Source organism: Pieris napi, chromosome 4 (assembly GCF_905475465.1).
Source record: "Pieris napi chromosome 4, ilPieNapi1.2, whole genome shotgun sequence".
NCBI lineage: Eukaryota > Metazoa > Arthropoda > Insecta > Lepidoptera > Pieridae > Pieris > Pieris napi.
Window position 1 is genome coordinate 1804044 of NC_062237.1, and position 20458 is coordinate 1824501.

The window sequence follows — 20458 nt, forward strand, 5'->3', positions numbered from 1 at the left end:
AAGAGCATAAACACAGCCGATAATTTGACGTACTTTTAATAGTTATGTATCTTAAGACTCCATAAGATGGAACTACGATATTAAATAGCATAGCGCAATAACTGGTTTCTGGTGGCCATATCAAGGGAAAATTGGTAATTATAGGAGGTACTTATATAACACAAAACCACATAGAATAATATAAAATTATTAAAACTAAAGTAAATGTGTGTTAGGATAAATAAAAGTTATTTTTGTTTGTATTTATTTAGTTATTTCATAGGAGGCTTGTTAATAACCTTATTACAAATGACCTTGGAACATACCCTTGGCTGAAAGAGACTTGTAAACAGTCTATTTATAAAAGTTCATATTTCCCTTATTGTGTCTGATAATGGCGTGACGTCATGATTTAAGATGACATGTTTGGTTTGCAAATGATATAAATAAGAAATTAATTTAATTATCTAGTTTATATTGTGTTTAATATGGAGGAACAGGTTTCAGCCGAATCACGACCAAAGGTTAGTGTAAGAGTGCGAATAACGAATGTTTTTTTACACCGTGTTAAAGGTGCAATTTCGGTGTAGTGGCTAGACTCTCCTTTACTTAGGCCTTGCGTTCGAATCACGGCTAGACAGTGGATTTTTTTATGTGCGCTAACACTACTCGTACGGTGAAGGAAAACATCATAAGGGGCCGTTCAAGTATTACGTAAGCAGATTTACTGCAATTTATCTCCAATTTACCCCCCCATACATACAGTACATAAACTATATTATTTATTTTGTATTTTTTTTTAGAATCCTCGAAAATGCATTTCGTTTTCAAGCATAGACAATGTGTGGGTAATATGTATAAAAAAGTTAATACTTACTGTTGACGTAATCACCAAATAAGAAAGCCCTACATTGCTTACGTAATACTTGAACGGCCCCTTAGGAATCTGCCATGTCAGGCGTAGAAGGCTGATCACCTACTTGCATATAAAGAAAATGAAACAGAAACCAGTGGTCGTTATAAATGTAGTTTATAAAACAGCTGTTATGGACTTTTGTGGATAACCAGTGGATGTACTTCAAGCTTTCATTTGTTTTGTAGGGTGTATTTTCTTAAAAGGCCGGCAACGCATTCGCGAGCCCTCCATGGGCGGCGGTATGACTTAACATCATCCTCCTGCTCGTTTGCCCCCTGTTCTATAAAAAAAGGGACACCTTCCATCTGCGCTCACAAATCACGTCGGAATAACTAATGTAGAGATCCTATATTATGACATTTTATAAATTATTTTTATTTATACTACTTACTTTTAATTTAATTTCAGGTCAAAAACCGTTTTCCGCGAATAGTTATCATAATAATACTCACAGAATTCTGCGAGAGATTTTCATTTTCTGGCATGAGAGGTAAGATGTCTTTAGTGCATAAGTTTAAAATATATATTTTATTAATTATATATATCGAATCGATTAAATAGCAACGTAGTATTGAACCACGTTGTTTATTATTAAAATAAATACAGTTGTATATGATTAAAACAATTTTATTATATAACTTCCAATCTTAAGTTAAAAAGGCGGGAAAGCATTTTTCTCAATACATACATAATAGTTATAATATCATAACTTTGTTTTCGTATCTGAAACATATATCTACTATATAAAAATAAGTCGGGTTTTCCTTCCTGACGCTATAACTCCAGAACGCACGATTTCCACGGTTTTGCATTCGTTGGAAAGGTCTCGGGCTCCGTGAGGTTTATAACAAAGAAAATGCCGGAAAAATTTCAACAGAAAAGCGGGATCACCAAACGAAATGCTACATAAAACGAAGCCTCTGGTGGCGAAACGGAGTTCGCCGAGTTTGCTAGTTAAATATAAATAAACAATTGAACAATAATAATAACTTTCCTAAAGATCTATTCAAATAAGAACAAATTTTTATATTTTAAATCTATTTAATTATTTTTAAACTTTTAAATTTTAACTTAAATATTTTTCCAGCATTCCTTACATTATATTTGCGAAGTAAACTCGGATATTCTGATGAAGAGGCAACGGAAACTTACCATTTGTTTAGCACTTTTGTCTACGTCTTTCCCATAATTGGCGGCATCGTAGCTGATAACTGGTTGGGGAAATTCAGGTAATATTTAAAGGCCTAAACATCAGTTTGAGTCTATATTAATGTAGCTATAGAGTTTGTTTCATTATTTATCGAGAAAAGGAAGAAAAAGATTATACGTCAACACCTACCCTTCTCCTTGGGCATCAAGGATTAATCTTTAATCATTAGAGGTTTTTCGGAGATTGTGCTTTTTTTTTAATGGCTCTGGCACGGTTTGTGCATTAGCCAGCGTCAAGTATAAGATTTTTATAATTCATGCTTTTTGCCTTAGAAATTCGACCATGTCCTCCATGTACGGCTTAGGCACTCGCCCGGTACCGCACAACCCTCCCAAAGGCCGAGAACAAATTTAAATTAAATTAAAACTTGCCCTCGAACCGGGAATCGAACCCGGTACCCCTCACCTAGCTGCCACTTAATAAGACCGCTAGGCTATGAGGCCCCTCAAAAATGTATAAGAGTTTGTACTTACTAGTTTATTTATAATGTTAAAGAACAACACAAGAGCACAAGTAGTCATGGACAAAAAATTTTTTTTTTTAAATCGAGATCGGTGGTTATAAATAAACAATTAAAAAGTATTATAGTTTTAAACACTTTACCGGATCAAAAACACGTCAATAAATAATTTGTTCTCTGAAATTATATTTGTCGAACTGTAAATGAAAAGTAATGTTCGAATCACTTCTGGAAATAGATATAGAAATCGGAGGCCAAGGCCAACTGGAGTCACTTGCAATAACTGATTCAACTTGAAGAACAATACTTGTTCCATAGACTATGTGTGGAGGATTTTCTTTGAAATTTTTATCTCTCCCGGACACCCTGGCCATATCTAAAGACGCAAATAAATGAAAATAACTTATTTTAAATCTCTCCTATCGATTTTGCCCAATTTAATTTCACTCCGGTACTTACGATTGGGTCAAATCGGATGTTCCGTAAAAAACGGCACTCTATAAATTGATTTAATTTTATTTTTAATTCTAAAAAATTCACCCCAAAAAGTGCCCCAAGTTTTATTCCCCTACCAATAAGCTTTTTATCCCCCTACCACTAAGCCACCCATCACCATTTTCACTTGCGGTCGAATTTTAGATTGAAACAAATTTTCAAGTATATCTACAGATTTAATGAACGGTTCAATTAATGTACCCAAATATATTTTCAGCTCGGTCACGCGAGAAACACCAGATGTCTTTGTGTGACGGCCATATTGTTTCAGCTATTTTGAATTTTTCCCACTACTTCTATTAATTGCTCAAGATTTTCTACAACTTTTGTTAAAACACCTCATTTCGGTCTTACCGTTTAGGCAGGCCGTTGGCTTCTCCAGGAAAGCAAAGATAGAAAGTTCCAAATTACATAATTTTTCCTATATCTATGACTAAGACATCAACCCTATCAAATTGCCACCAGTTCTTGATTAAATACTGCAAATTTGATTTGTTTTACCTATTAAGCAGGCCGTTGAAATGTTTTCCAATCTTCAAACCGTGGAATCTCTATACGAAAACGTCAAAAACATCGCCCTAGTCCCCTTGACAAAAAATAAATAAACGTAATTCAGCATTATAGTAGGGAATATAATAATAATTTATTTTGAACAATAAATAAATATCCAAAGGTTACAAAAAGTAAAAAGAAGCGCGGACTTTATGCGCTATTGGACACTCAATTTGTCACTGACCACAGATTCGGCGAGCTGAAACGGACCTATACAAAGGTTATGTAAATTGAGATTCTTTTGTTTTCAGGACAATACTTTATTTGATGTTCGTGTATGCAGCGGGTAACATATTGGTGGCTGTTACTGCGATTCCGCAACTGAACCTTCCTGGAAGGTTTGATTGTTTTTTTTATTTAATTTGTACTTGGCCGTGAGACTAATGTACCTAATGACTTATGAGTAATTTAGGTTAAATATTTTTGAAGTGAAACTTCTTTAGGCGCATGAGGGTAAAATTTTTACGGAACGTCACGAAGATGTGCAGCGTTTTTGTCGAAGAAAAGGGAGAGAGCGATTGAGACTGATTGAGAGAGAGTGAGAAGGGTGAATTACCTTATAGAAATTCTATTTTTAAAATTAAAATTTCGTAAAGAGAATTTATGAAATATTAGTATTTTATATTTTATGCAAAATAATTTATTGAAATCTTAAATGACGAATAGTAAATTAAAATGCCACGTGTTTTTATTATCGAAGAAATAAATATAAAAAATTAAATTTATAATTTGTGTTTACGACACTTTTAATATTTTAATGACAACTAAATTCATTAATTTCCTAACATATATCTTCCCTTTTCACTCCCTCTAAGTCTCTTTCTGCAAATTACTTTTAAGATGTACACTGTACGTGATAACAAATACGAAGAGACATTAAAATTATCATATTATTTCAGATTGTGTACACTCTTAGGTCTGTTCATGATAACCGTGGGCACTGGGGGGATAAAACCATGTGTGTCCTCCTTTGGGGGGGAACAATTTGTCTTGCCCCACCAAGAAAAGCACTTAGCGGTGTACTTCAGTATCCTCTACTTTACGTTATGTATTGGTAGTTTGATTGCGAAGACTGTATCTCCAATATTGAGATCAGAGGTCCACTGCTTTGGGGAGAAAGATTGCTATTCGCTGGCGTTTGGTGCACCAGGATTCGTTGTTCTTGCTTCTATTGGTATGTTAAGAATCTTTGCTATTAACGGGCAGGTGGCTCTCTCGATGTTAAGTGATTCTTGACAATGTAAGTGGCCCATGGATACTTACATTGTCGTCTTGGAAGTGTATTGCCTGCCTTTTAGGAATATGAATCATTAAATGGCGATACGATATTTAGGTTCTAATCATTCTGAATAGTTCTGTCTTAATATGTCTCTTTAGGGGTGGATCTACTTAAGGGCTTTTTGGGCTGCAGCCAAGGGCCCCATTGATTCAAAGGGCCCCAAATCCCCACTGAAAATAATAGGCTATATTTTAAATAAAAAAAAAGCAATCATAAGGTATCCCAGAGATCAATCAACCCATGTGCGATGTTCATCTATCGAACGGAACGGGGAATTCCCTTAGCTTGTTTTCGGTTGGTGTAGTTTAGTGGGGACGTCCCAAGTCCCAGAGAGTGAGAGTCGTCACAGTCTCGCGAGCACTCAGGCATTAGGAGTGTCCATGAGTATCACTTAACATCGGGAGAGCATCCTGCACGTTTACCGGTCTATAAAAAAATCATACCCTTCAAACCTCTAAAGAAATTTATTTGAATATCAAATAAATTAAATTATTTTCTCTTATTCTAAAGTAATACGAAGTAGGACGCGTCACTTTACAAATTTACTTTATGTAAAATGACACAGTAAGCCTAAAGCTAATGTAAAATTGTTTACTTTAGATAAAACTTATCTAGTTTTATACACATGACACAAGTTTATTAAAATTTTGCGTTCCTCGTAGACGTTACTATGAATCGACCTTAGCCACTGAGGCCTTGAGACCAGTTAGATGTATAATGGTCGAAGATACTCCCATTAAGCCGGAGGAACCGCCTCCACAGTTTCCTACAATCAATAGCAATAAATGTTAGAAGTGTTGCAGCACTCTGCATCTGCTTCTTGGAATTAGCTACCAATTGGATCTTGAGATACCATAAACCATATTCTATAAATTCATGACCGTTTCATATGATCGGAATATTTTACTAGACTAACCAAGTGCTGATTGCATGTCATAACAAGAGTCCCGGTAATGTTGCAAACTTGAAATTACGAAACAAAAGAACAATTAAACAAAAGACAGTTTTTGACGTTTCTATGAAATTTGGATATAATTAAATAGAACTGTTTCTGACGTTACGTTTCCTTATTTCGAAACAAATAATTGAAATAACTTTAAAATTAAAATCAAGACATTCTTGATAAAGTTCTTATTAAACTTATGTCAATCAAAAAGTTTAAGTAAAAAAGTTTTGGGACGTTAAAAACGATTATGTAAATGCAATGTACACGTTTATCGGGGATTTTAATTTTGTTTTTAATTGGTTTATTCGTAATTACGTTGAGATAACAAGTAAACCGTTTTGGAAGGATGACTTTTCAAAGCGAAATAATTATACTATTTAACTTTAAGAGTAATTATACACTATTAAATAACAGTAATATATAATATGTCAGATAATATCGATGACCGATGCAACTATAAAAGAAATTGACGCAAAAATTGCATTGCCCAAGTTACAATAAACGCAAAAGAGGATGACAACTTAGAAGGTGGATTAAGCAGATTTAGATTAAGGAAAAAGCAGGTGGTACTTGTTGGAGAGTGGCACAGGACAGAACAGACAGACAGAAATGGCGGGATTTGTTTGAGGCCTTTGACAAAAATCACACACACACGAGCATCGCTTGCGTGTCTCGTAGACTCAGGCACAGGAGACCCAAGCAAATACTCACATGCTAGAATGCTAAACAAAGATAAATATAGATACTATCTCTAATTTTACTATTAGTAATGTAAACACCACGTATTTTCATATATGCGTTAATGTAGTAGTACAGTCTACTATTTATTAAATGATAATTATCTGTATCTTCTTTGATTCCCTGAAGTCCCGAGTCGAATCGCGATAATGCCAATAGATTTTTCTTCGCTCAAAATACTTGAGAATTTAATTTTTGTTTGTGTTTGCAGTAATATTCGTGAGTGCAAAAAACAAATATGTGATGAAACAGCCATCTGGAAATATAGTTCTGGATTTTGTCAAGTGTATTGCTGTAAGTAGATATGGCCAATATTGATCAAAATATCGCTAAGAAGAAATATCGCTGGAAATAAACAAAAGACGATATGTCATGTTTCTTTTGTTGTGTGCCGGCCACGAAAGTAACTAAAAATGAAAGAAGAAGTAATATTAATTGTTACGGAAGACACGGACTGATTTAAAGAAAAAAATGTTGAAGTTAATGAGATTTATACCAGAGGATCTAGTGTACAATGTTGCAAGTCATGTCTTAAGAATTTAGAATTAATTTAAAAAAATCTTAGTATCATATAACCCTCTCTTAGTTGAAGTATTTTAATAAATTTAAGACATTAACACACAAAACAATACAAAACTCTTTTAGGCCATAGATTTCTGTATAACTTTCGTGATCATTAGTTTTTTTCGAATTAGCAAGTAGGTGATCAGCCTAACACAGGACGACTTTTCTGGTCTATGGCATGCCGGTTTCATCACGATGATTTACTTTACAGTACCAGTGAGTATAAAAAGTGTTAAATGCGTCATTTCTTGGGGCATAGCTTTGAGCGTATGAATATAGTGACGACAGTTGCACGCTGAAGCCACTAGGCCAACACTGATCATTCCACGTTAAAGTTATCTTAAGCTTAGGTAATTATTAAAGATTTTTTGTAGCTGGGTCTCAAAAATACATTTTTGAAAGGGAAAAAAGAGAAAAATGAACACTGGCTGGACAGCGCTCATCACAAATATGACCAACGATTTATACGCGATGTAAAGAAAACACTGTCGATACTTGCGTTGTTCACTGTAATACCAGTGTTTTGGTCTTTATTAGATCAGATGGTAAGTTAAATTCTATTCACTAATTTGCCTAAAGTAATATTTTCATATGGCAAATGCATTATATATAGAAAACCATGTACTCTTTGATTTAAGCACTCAAAAGCTTAATTATCTTAAATATATTAATTTACGTCAATTTTTAATAAAACTATGGTAATATTCAAACCAATTATATTTGGGGCTATAATATTTGGGTCTCCCTTGAAAAAGACATTCTATTTTCAAAAAACTCAAGAGTTCTGGATTCATAAAATATCATGTATATTGGAAGCCTAGATTACTGGTAAAAAAAAAAACAAAAAAAAAATAAAATCTGTAATTGTTGTTATAACAATAATTAGAGTTTTTATGTAATTTTGAAATATTTATATTAAAATGTTGTATGTTAAAATAAATATTTAAGGGTTCAAGATGGACGTTACAAGCAACGAAGATGGACGGAAGATTGGGTTTCATTACTATCAAGCCAGATCAGCTTCAGGTCATTGCACCAATTTGTATTCTCATTTTCATTCCCCTGACGCAAAAGGTAAGGTTTTATTTAACATAATTTATCATAATTTTTGTTATGTAATATTGTAAATTTATTTTTGGGAGGCTGTTTAGGATCTTGTATGTAAAACATATAACTACTTTATTTAAAAAAAATCATATAATATTTTAAAAACATACATAGGGATAAAAATAAATCAGTTGCGCTACAACCTCTTTAGGTCTGGGCCTCAGATTTCTGAATCTGTTTCATGATCATTTTTAAATCTAATAGGCAATTAGGTGATTAGCCTCCAGTGCCTGAGACACGCCGTCGATTTTTTGGGTAGAAGACATGTCGGTTTCCTCACGATGTTTTCCGTCACCATTCGAGCTAATGTTAAATGCGGACATAGAATGAAAGTCCATTGGTGCACAGCTGGGGATCGAACCTACGACCTCAGGGATGAGAGTCGCACGCCACTAAGCCAACACTGCTCTAGGGATAAACGAATTTTATATGTAGTTTGTGTTTCACAACTGTGTTTAAAGAAAGGGATTAAAGATATATATATTATCAAAAGTTAGATTCCTTTTCTTTTGACCACGATGTTTTTAATGTAAAACGTAGGTAACCATGGTAACAAATACGTAGTATTACTATTATTACAGAGTATGTATATTATAAGTAGAGATAATATTTAGTTCACATTTTTAATAAAAGCCTTGAATACTGCTGTAGAGCAGCGTCGAATGTAAAGAATGTATCACAATACTTTTAATTGTTTATTTTTGGGCTGCAGTTACTTATACAACCAAGAAATATTTGAGAGGGTATTTCAGTTATAGCGGACAGGCAAGAAAAATAAGTTTATAATGTTCTGGTTTACTGATAACAAATTATTTAATTGTTCATATTACTCAATCGACCTAGTTGATAACAGCGTAAAACAGTTCTTCGAACTCAAATTCAATGTTATATAATAATGTAATGAAGATTTATATGAATTTGTATATTTATGTAATAAGTAATGTATGTGATACTGTGGACTAATGACAATAAAACGAATTGCTATGCTATTGTTATAATCTCGTTAATAATAGACGTATCAGAAAAACAGCAAAGCTTTTTATATAGATTATAAAAAAGAATTCTTTTTACGATTTTTTCAACTTGTATTTGTGACTATAGAAGGCAGTATTTCAGGTTCCATTGAAGTAGAATAAATGCAATTATGAATAAAATCAAAGTGTCTTCCTGTTCGCTTGAAATGCCCTAGATTGCAAATTCGTATAAATTTAGAAGCAATTTGAAATCTTTATGAGCAAAGGAACTTCTTAACATGTATTGATGAAATATATTAATTGCATACTTTGCGATCGCTTAGTTAGGTATAGGCCTATAGTTTTGTATCACCTGTGGAAGTTTTATTTTATATAGAACGGGGGGCAAATGGATTAGGAGTAAATTAGTTTAGTGATGCCCATGGACACTCTTTTTTTTTGAATTGGTACGCTCTTTTGAAGGACCCTAAGCCGAATTGGTTCCACATAGTGGTGGTACGCGGCAAAAACTTCGGAGTCTTAGTTGATATAAGGATTTCATTCTACGCAACACAATATCGCTTTCATAAAATTAAGATGATTAAACGCTTTTTTTAATCAAAGAGAATAAACATTTTCTTTGATTTCAATAGAGTATTCTATTAGCTATAAAGACTTTAAAAAAAAGAAAAAGCATTCAATACATACTTGTGAACTGTCAAGGTAGTGACGTAAAGCATTATAATTTATTTTAGTACATATACCCATATTTAGAGAGACGTAATATGCTAAAGAATCCATTACACAAATTGACAGTTGGAGGAATATTGGCGGCGATCGCGTTTATTGCATCGGCACTCGTTGAAATTCATATAAAGGTAAGATGATTGAATTATTATTGCAAATAAATAACTTAAAATTAATGTATATAATATATATAAATATAAAAGAAAGTCGTGTTTGTTACAACACTTATAACTCGAGAACGGCTGGACCGATGTTAGTTATCTCTTTTTTAGTGGATTCTTCTCCGCTCCGAATAGCAGAATAAGTAATAAAATATCGGATAAGTTATCGAATAACAATAAATGAGTAAATTAATTTTACGAATGCAAACAGCATGTGGTGCCATCCGTTGACAAAACTACGCATCATTTTTACGTCGAATTCGTGTCAGTTCAACAAATTCCGATCTTGAGGTGAATGAGGAGATGCATGGTTTGATCTTGATCGAAGTTACCTCATCAAAAAATGTTGTATATCAGAAAGTGCTTTGACATGCAGTAACGCAATATTGGCGCTCGAGAGAAGAGGCCTAATGTGTAAAACTGCCATTCTTCTTTCGCAATGGCTCGCAATAAAACATTTCTATATTTGCAAAAAGAATTTGTATTATTGATACCTTAATGAAATCCTAAGTCTAACTAAAGTTAGACTAAAAAAGAATAGAATAAAAAATAAACTACCTCGCGTATAATTCGAACATTACATTTACAGACAACATATCCAGAATTGCCACAAACTGGTTTATCTCAGCTTAGAATTTTTAATGGCAACCCTTGCTCTGTTGCCATACACAACGATGGGCAAAACATTGTTTACACCATTCCACCTCACTCGCACTTCACCAACAAGCGTGTACGAGTGAAAGGGATGGAGAATTTGACTACAACTTTTGGCGGAGGTTGTATTGAACCGAGGGATGAAAATTTATGGCTAGAAGACAAAAAGGCAGTTTCGTTTTTTATTAGTGGAAATCAAATGGAGAGGTTTATAGATAATGTTGATAAGAGCAAATCTGGGTTGCCTGTGGTCAGGTAAGAGTTTTGGCCTAATATTGGGATATGGGGCACATTCCACCGTCTGTACTTTACAGTTGAAGTCGATTTTTAGGTCTTAGACATACTTTTCTCACGACGACTCCTTCACAAATGCGTAATAATCTATTGGGACACGCGTACTAAGGTTTCCTTTCCAGAAACGGCACGACAACGTATGAGATTTTGACACTGGAGTAATCGTCCGTTTAAAACCAGACTCACTTCTTAAAACTTTTAAAGCTACTTTCTTTAAACATCAAAAACTACCTCAATTATGTTCTGTATTATATTACATAGAAGACAGCCCAGTGCCGATAATTTTTAAAACCAAAAAAAATTACAGTAGGATGAAACCCATTAGAAAAGCAGGGGAATACGATCAAAATGAAAGGAAAAATAAATTACGGTCGATCTGAGGTCGGGAAGGGGTAGGGGGGGGAGGTTTAAGGGTAAAAAACGGTTTATCTCAATTTCCGGCAAAACTAAAAGTCCTATCGAAGAAAGTTAAATGGCAAAGTAGTAGGCAATAAAAAGATCTATAACTTTTGTATTTGCAGATTTTTCACATAACCTCAAAATTTAGGTGGAAAATTCAAAAAACCAAGTTTTTGGTTTTTTATTTATAACTTTTTCAAAAAAAAATTTTTTTCTACGAGATTTGGTGAAAACTTACCTTATTATGTCCCAAATATACTGTGATTTATTTGATTAAAAATATTCATTTTTTCACCTTATTTTGAATTAATATCGAAAAAACACCCTAATTTCAATCGAAAATTCTGACGTCAAAATTTCAGCTTTTTTAAAAAATTTGGTGTGCTTTCAGTGCGTTGAAATCTCTACTTTCCTATGGTAAAAAAATATATATATATTACCATAGTAAATCTTCTCAGAAAATGCAAAAAATCGTATGCAGTAACGCCCAGACCCGTCATCCCCTTCCCTACTTCTCTACCCCTTCCCGACCTCAGATCGACCGTAATTTATTTTTCCTTTCATTTTGATCATATTCTCCTCCTTTTCTAATAGGTTTCATCCTACTGTAATTTTTTTCACTTTTTATTTATTTTAAAGGCTATCTGCACTGGTCTATTAATATATAGTTATTAAGTAAAACTTTTGTTTGTAAATCTTATGTCCACCGTAATTGTCATATATTTTAGAATAAATTGAAACTTAATCTGAATTTTTAGTTTATGTAGTTTATCATTGAAATTATCAAAATGAATAGTCCTTTTCTATCGTATTTCTAAAATTATATCTAATTAAATTCATACCTGAATTAAGTTTGGTGGCGGTTTTTTGTATGGATATGTCCAAATAAAACACTTTGTTTGAAGCTGGGTAACAACTGACTTTAATGATTTAAAATATAAGCTTATAACTAAAACAGAATTAGGGGTAATAGGAATGCGACGCTAACAAAAACTACCTTGGCTTATCTATGGGTTCACAAATCTAAATGACAATTATGTTATTGGACATTATCGGAAACGAGAATGTCAAAATACAATTTATGAGTGTGGTAATAACTAAAGGGCTTAATATTGGCTTCAAGTATGCGATTATTAACTAAAATATTGATATGTAACAACTAAACTTAGGTTACATAACTCCTACCAGTGAAAGAATTCAAAAATTATGCTTAAGCTACATAATTGTGAAACAAATGTTCAAATTTTGACTTATATTGGAAATAAGAAAATTATTAAAATTTCATTTCTTAAGCGACGACGTTTCTTGAGGCAATTTATTCTTTCACGGTTTAAATTGGATCAGAGGGTTATTGCGAGACTAATTTTAAGCTTGGGATGTGTCGCGGAAATTATTCACGTGAGTATATTAACTCACTTTGCGAAGGAAATAGGAGTTTATAACGTTTCGGTGACATTCAGTTTTTTAAGTCTACTCATTACTATAGGTAGATATAATCTTTAATATAAATTTTTAGTAATTAAATAATGTAGTAAGATTCGTTTCTTTATTTAAAATAAAAAATCAGTGGCGCTACAACCTCTTTAAGTCTTGGCCTCAGATTTCTGAATCTTTTTCACGATCATTTTTAAATCTAATAGACAAGTAGGTTATCAGCCTCCAGTGCCTGACACACGCCGTCGACTTTTTGGGACTAAGACATTTTTGGGTCAAGTTTTCTCACGATGTTTTCCTTCACCGTTCGAGCAAATGTTAAATGCGCACATAGAAAGAAAGTCCATTGATGCACAGCCGGGGATCAAACCTACGACCTCAGGTATGAGAGTCGCACGCTGAAGCCAACACTGCTCAATAATTTAAAATACTGATAAAAAAATCGTATATGACGCTGTGTCCATTGGGTAATCTACATATTTGCATTAGAAGTCTATGCTTCATTATCTATTCTTATCTATATTTTATTACTTATTAAGTATCTAAGTTTTTAAATAAAATCGACTGTGAGACCCGCTTTATTAAATCCAAACAAAGAGATCTATGTATGTATTTACAATACATACTTAAGTTTACGTGATATTTTTTTAGATTTTAATATCAATTCTTCATTATGCTTTATTGTCTATTGTTTTCATACTGTAATATATATTAAGTTCATTAATAAAATCGACGGGTATCCTAGGACTTCTGGGATGACTGTTGTACGCTCGTCACAAGGCGAATTGAGGCGGTTGAAGAATGTTGAAAGCTTGAAAGATTTGGAGAATGATTTCGTGTTTTAACTCATTTCTGAATAACGTTCCTAGATATCTCCCAGTGTGTATTAGTACTCATCGTTGTAATATATTTTTAGATTTCTAGCGTCAAATCTACTCAACAATTCGTCGATTACTTTATTCAATGAAAGACGAAGCGAAGTAGAAGCTGTTATAACAAATGGTGTTTCAAAGCAGATGGAAGTATTCGCTTCGTTGTACTCACTACGAATGGGATCGAATATAATTTTAACTGACATTAGTATGATGAGTGGAGGCGTCTATTGTATTATTTTGAATAGAGTTGATGGTGTTTATGTGAGTATTTTTAAGAAATCATGCATTTTGAATATATTTTTGACATACGGGCTTTAAATTAACTAGTTTCTAAATTTGTACAAATCTCTTTTTGACTGAATCAAATTAATGTGTAATTTATTATAAGGTTCATTGCGCTGTTATATATATATTTATACTAAGCGGGTGGACCGATTTGAATGACTTCTTTTGTATGCGTTTGGGTGGCGCCCTGGATGGTTTAGATTCAAATCATTCCGGCAGATGGCGCTGCAGTCGGTAACTAGGTTACATCTATACAGCAAATGAACAGCTGGTATATATATAAATTTTTCTGTGCACGTGTTCATAATTAAACTCCTAAACGGCTTGACAGATTTTACGAGTAATGGCGAGTGGCAACATCGATTCAGCGCCAATCGATAAATTCCGTTTAACGAAAAAATATTTACGACAAAAGAAATCACATCATTCGAAATAAAGTATTTTCGCGTACTTACTTGTTCTCATAAAGTATAAAGTATAATTATCGGAAATAACAGACTTTATTATAAAGTACGGATGTTGATGTTAAAAATGTATTATTGTTTTGTAATTGAATCGTTTTTGTATCTGACTTTGTTCGAAAAGATACAAAATTCTAAAATTATTCATTTTAAAGCAGTGTTTCCCAACCTTGTATGTGCCATGCCCACCCTTAATAATAATAAATAATAAAAGCCTTTATTGTTGTTAACAAGTTTTACAGAGTAGTTTCGTGTGCCTAAAATTAATTTACTTATGAGTAAAAACCACATTTTGACTATTAACTAGAGTTTAACTAATATATTAACAATTTTACTATCTATTGATTATCGGCATACGGTAATTCGGTTACAACTTGTCTTCCGACAAAGGCCTCCTCTAAAGCTCTCCAGTCTTTTCTACTGCCCTACCCTTATTTTTAATCCTTATAATTTTTTATATAAATTATATAAAAATTGAATTGTTCACTTAAGAAACTCATACTCACTCTCTTGTTACATGATAGGTCACTGTAAGTAATTTTTCTAAACATAATTCTTAAATTAAATTCCTAAAATCAAATAACCCTCCCTTAACAATCAGATTGCCCCCCTGTGGGGCGTGGTCCCCAGTTGGGAAACACTGCTTTAAAGTCATCACTATGGACCTACTTTGTTAATTAGAAGACTACACAAAGAAAAACCAACCTAATATCGAAATCAATAAGCTGTGTAATACAACGACGGCCGTAGACATTTTCATACAATTTTATAGTTTTCCTTTGACTTACAGAAAGCTGATGTGATCACCATTTCTGAGCCAAACTCCATAACCATGGCTTTGTTGCTGCCTCAGTTCCTGATTATGTCAATAGCAGAGGTAGTACTTTATTATTTGAGTATGTTTGAATACCGATGACATTAAAACCTTTTTGTCATACTAAAATATTAACAACTAAGCTTCAAAGATAAAAATTTAAATTGCTTTTAGTATAAGATTCGTTCTTTTTATATAATTAAAACCTTAAATGTACCATCAACGTGCTGTATCTTCCTGATGAGAGAGGTTTTAGGATTCATCAAATTAAAAAAATAACAAAGAATTTTTAGCATTTTCCAGGTAAGAGGTTCTTAATAAATTACACGAATTATGATATATGTGTAGTTTAGGAAATCTAAACCTGAAGACTGGTTGTCCTGATGAGATGTTTATTACTTGCTTTTTAAATTTTTTATATGTAACAGCGAGCCCATGGGCGGGACAGGACATGGCTCACCTGTTCTTAAGTGATAACACCGCCCATAGACACTCACTATGCCAGAAGGCTCGCAAGTTGCTGGCCTTTTAAGAATTGGTACACTCTTGAAGGACTGTAAGTCCAATGGTTCGAAAAGTGGGCAACTGGTTCCACATTTTTCTTTATAGTACGAGGGGCAAACGGGCAGGAGACTTACCTGATGCTAAGTGATACCGCCGCTCGTAAAGCTCGTTCGTTTGGCTCGAAAGTACGTAGCCGGCCTTTTAGTTGTGGTGGGCGGCAAGGACTCTTCTTGAAATATATCGAAAAGTCGAATATCTATTCCGTCATGAATTATGTCTATAGAGGAAAGACGGACTGTTCCTCCAACTTAGGGGGGATCCTCGAAAGCACCAGTGGCTAAGGTCGAGGTCGGAATAATTTATCGCGTTTCAGGTCATTGCAGTGCTTTGTAACAGATTGTAGATATCGCCACAATGGATATTAATATAATACGTTTCACAATTGGTTTAACTTTGACTGCATGCATTTGCTGAATTGAACGTTAACTTCGTCGTTTAAGTTAACTAAATGTCTTGGTCGAACTTTCGTCCAAATGTTATGGTTGTATTGCATTGTTAGATATGTATTAACGATTAAAAGTTTTCAAGTTACAGGAATGTTAATAGGTCATTTATAATAAATATTAGGTCCTTACATGACATTGACGTTTTATCGTACTTTGGCCTCAAATATCTCCTCTTTGGTTAGGAATTCCAAATTCAATTTTTTACTGCTATTTACTCGTGCATTTGTTTTTCGAAGACCATGATTCAATTCATTTTCCGTTTTTATTTTGTTTATTTGCTTCAGTCTATTTATAAAATGGAAATTAAATATCATGTTATTTACGAGTACGAGTTCAAACGTGGCACCAGTGCTGCAGGAACGGCACGAAGGATTAGTTGTTGAAAGAAAACACAGTGCGTTTTTGTGTCCAACATTTTTGTTATGGAAATTTCTATTTTTGGTCCTCCCATACAAAACGCTTAATATCTAAGCACCTAATATTAATATAATCGATGTAATTGGACCGTTTTACCTAAAGGACTAGTCTTTTTATCATAGCGCAAGCTTTCGAAGTGCTTTAGTGGGCAGCTGTTAAGCCCTTAAATATGTCACGGAATCGGTTATTGGTCGTAGTAAAAACAAAAGAAGGTCACCAAAGATTAATCATTAATATTTCGGTTTGGAAGGCACCTAAGGTTGTATGAACAAAATTACACACTCAGTCCCATACAAATAACAAATGCGTTCAAATCACCGAAATGTGACGACGAAAAACCACTTTAAAATGCAATAAAAGCAATCTAAATAAAAGAAAAAGAAAGTCTTTCATAGATTTGAAAATCTAGACGCTGAGTTTATTTATTAAGGGTCTGAGTTGATGTATCGAGAACATATTCCAGGTCTGACACGAGATAGATTGAGTTTAACAGTTTTAGATCTATCAAGTAAAAAGGTCTGAGATTCAAGAAAAATTCTTTATAAATATTCAAATACGCAATTCAGCGGGAAAATGCCAGCAATAAGGGTAGACAGGGACACATATTTTTTAAATCTACTTGTGTTTCATTTGTATTAAAAATAAAATAAATTCTTTCGTCTCTCTCTGTCAAATTGCTTTTATGCTATGATAAACAGAGAACGAGGCAGAATACAAAATTCCACCCGTACCAACTCGATGTCCGCCGTTTTACTAGTGTCCGTTTTTTAAGGCAGTTTTTGGCGCGCACCACCACTATGTGGAACCAGCTGCCCACTGAAGTATCCGAACCAATTCGATTTAGCGTCCTTCAAGAAAAGAGCTTACCAATTTTTAAAAGGCCGGCAACGCACTCGCGAGCCCTCTGGGATTGAGAGTGCCCATGGGCGGCGGTAACACTTAACGTCAGCTGAGGTTGCTGCCCGTCTGCCTCCTGTTCTATAAAAAAAAAATCAGTAAAAAGTTGAGAATGTAGTTAAGATTCACAATTATAAATTAAAAAAATATATTTTTTATTTTTTCAAAGGACTAGGTTTGAAAGGCTCGCGTCGTAAATTACTTCATAAGAAAGTGTCGACTAATCCCTCCTATAACACGGTAGATTAGTTCCCTGTTATAGGAAACGCGTTGTAGGAGTATTATTAGATATTGCGCTTGTATGACCCCATATAACACGTTATTTTCTTGTTAAAGAGGATTTAAATCGAATATATGCGTACTTTATACATGAAAAACTACAGAAATATAACGTGTGTAATTACTGCGTTGTATGGGGGAAAACCCGTACGACGGACTCGCGTAATATGAAAATGCGTTATAAGAGTACCGTGTTATGAGGGAGTATACTGAAGTAGATGTAGTAGCTCAATCGTAAAATTAATTGATTCAATCAATCAATCAATCAGGTGGTGGTGTCAGTCGGTGGTGGTGATGGTACATAACACAATATTTCAGGTTCTATTCGCAGTGACGGGAAATGAGTTCTCTTTCAAAGAATCCCCGGATAGTATGAAAGCCGTGATGACTGCCGTGTTCTTGCTCACCGAAGCTTTTGGAAACATCATCATTATCGTCATCACAAGGCTCTTCACTAATTATCAGCAGGTATTTGAGTCCATACTTTAATTACGTTAAGATTAAAATAGTGTATTTGGATTGATTTGCTTTATAATAAAAGAGTATACGCGTGTCTGTTCACTAAAAAGAAGAGAACACAATTTTTTTCGTTTAGCCTTTTGGTTACAAATTCCCGTCAATAGATGGCGTTAACAACTAATACAGTGGAATCTCTATAACTCGAACATTGTTAATCGAAATCCTCAGTTAGACTTTGTAACTCGAACAAAATGTTATTTCCCTACGAAGTATTGATAGTACATATTATACTCTATAACTCGAATTTCAAAAAGGAGACGCCGTAAGTAGTATTTAGTAAAATATATATAATAACGTCTTACTTCCACTAAATAATAGAAATAAAATCCAAAATAAATGTTCGGGTTCGGGGCTGCTAATCTATTGTTTTTGTCCAACACGTGTAATGGATGAAAACATTCATAAAACTTTTTTATTTTTCATTCTTTATCCATCTGCAATCAGCCTCTTGGCTTTTATCAGATTTTATGGGAAATGATGGCAATTAGGGAACGCTAATCCATAAAACTTTCTAAGTAACAGATAGTTTAAATGAAAAGAAAATAACGGAATTTTTTAATGTGTAATTCGAAAATATTTATTGACCGGTTCATCCCACACGACATTGTTCCACATAAATTATAGATTCGGCAGATTTGGCAAGCTCAAAAGGAAATCAATTTTCCGACTGTCCTTGTGAAATGTATTGGTCGACAGTCTGCAGCCATTTGACCGTTACTGACAATGTTAATTGGACGGACCTTGCCTGAAGTTTCGTCTTAGAGCTGTAGACAGCCAATATCAATCAGTCTGTCTTAAGTGATTAGCATTTTGACTTCACGATGATGATGTCGAGACATCGTGAAGTGGGGTGGATTCTTTAATACATATTTTTATTTATTTTATCGATGTCATTTCACGAATGTTATCTATCATTCTTTTTTATTTTTAATTATTGTTATTTTGTGTTTCTGTGTGTGTGTGTTTTGTTAGTAATAAATGTTCTGTCTATGTCTATTATGTCTAATTCACGGGATAAAGTACATAGTAGAATATAGTTAATATTACAAAAGCAAGACAAATGTAATTTATTTTATACGTTCCAATTGTTTTTTTTAAATAAACTATTATAGTTAAATACTCTTTGAGTGGTCAAAACTATGTTGTAAACTACCCTCAGCCCAAACGAAACAATCAGTGTTCGTGGCTTTGGAGTTGAAGTATAAAGCATAGGTTTGATTCCGAGTGGAAAGTTTTTATGGTTTGACACAAATGGCAACACACAAATTTTATCAATGAAACATATTTTTTTCAGGAAACCCAGTCTTTCTTCTACTCTGGACTCATGTTTGCTTCAATAATAGTGTTCCATTATCTCTCTCGTGGCTATGAGTTTGGTCACGATTGTGATGATGACATAACAAAGAAGAAAAGCCGAAGCAACAGTGATGTCTTGTATCAGCAAGTCAAGCAAATTGAAGATCTGTTAGAATAGTGTATATAAGTCATTTCGTTAATAAACATATAATTTATTTCAATACCGTATCTTTATTTAAAGCAATCTAAACAGTCTTGTAGAACGGAAGAGTGAGAAGCGGCTAACAAGTATGATATATCAAGGCAATCGTGGATGGTGAAATCGGGTTGGTTAAGCCTTGGTAACATACCTGGCCCAAATCCAGGGGATACTGGAGACAGGACGTAAAAAGAACCAATAACCGACGAGCTCCGTGATCTCTGCCTTCCCCGTTTCGGGATATAGGCGTGACGATTTAAATAAAATAAATAGCTATATTAATATTAGTAATACTATTTTTTTCAATAAAGAAGGTTTCAATAAAGCGTCTTCGGATTACCATCTCTTTATAGATACTTTACGGTGATTCCTGGGCAGGTTTTGGATAATAAACAATAAACTACAAGCTCCCTCCTTATCAGAATGCCTAATCGTAAAATGACTGCTTCACGACTGATTTGAGCGCGACCGCCGCTGCGAAAACCGCTGTGAGAGTTCGAAAAGTGAGTTACGAAATC

The 20458-nt window shown here is 33.8% G+C and overlaps 1 protein-coding gene across 1 annotated transcript; it reads left to right on the forward strand.

The window, feature by feature from the left end:
- Positions 1-407: 407 nt before the first annotated feature.
- LOC125049217 (peptide transporter family 1-like) lies at positions 408-19962 on the forward strand. The gene is made up of 14 exons (XM_047648367.1): positions 408-503; positions 1304-1385; positions 1983-2124; positions 3864-3950; positions 4512-4786; positions 6787-6869; positions 7514-7684; positions 8088-8213; positions 9955-10077; positions 10697-11016; positions 13805-14024; positions 15300-15386; positions 18245-18394; positions 19740-19962. Exons 1-14 carry the CDS (start codon positions 468-470, stop codon positions 19917-19919), a joined length of 2082 nt encoding a protein of 693 aa, XP_047504323.1. The 5' UTR covers positions 408-467; the 3' UTR covers positions 19920-19962.
- The last annotated feature ends 496 nt before the right edge of the window (positions 19963-20458 follow it).

Coding starts and splice junctions, on each gene's coding strand:
- LOC125049217 (XM_047648367.1), top strand. CDS start 468: ATGGAGGAACAGGTTTCAGCCGAATCACGACCAAAG. Junction 504..1,303: donor CAGCCGAATCACGACCAAAG/GTTAGTGTAAGA, acceptor ATTTAATTTCAG/GTCAAAAACCGTTTTCCGCG. Junction 4,787..6,786: donor CGTTGTTCTTGCTTCTATTG/GTATGTTAAGAA, acceptor TTGTGTTTGCAG/TAATATTCGTGAGTGCAAAA.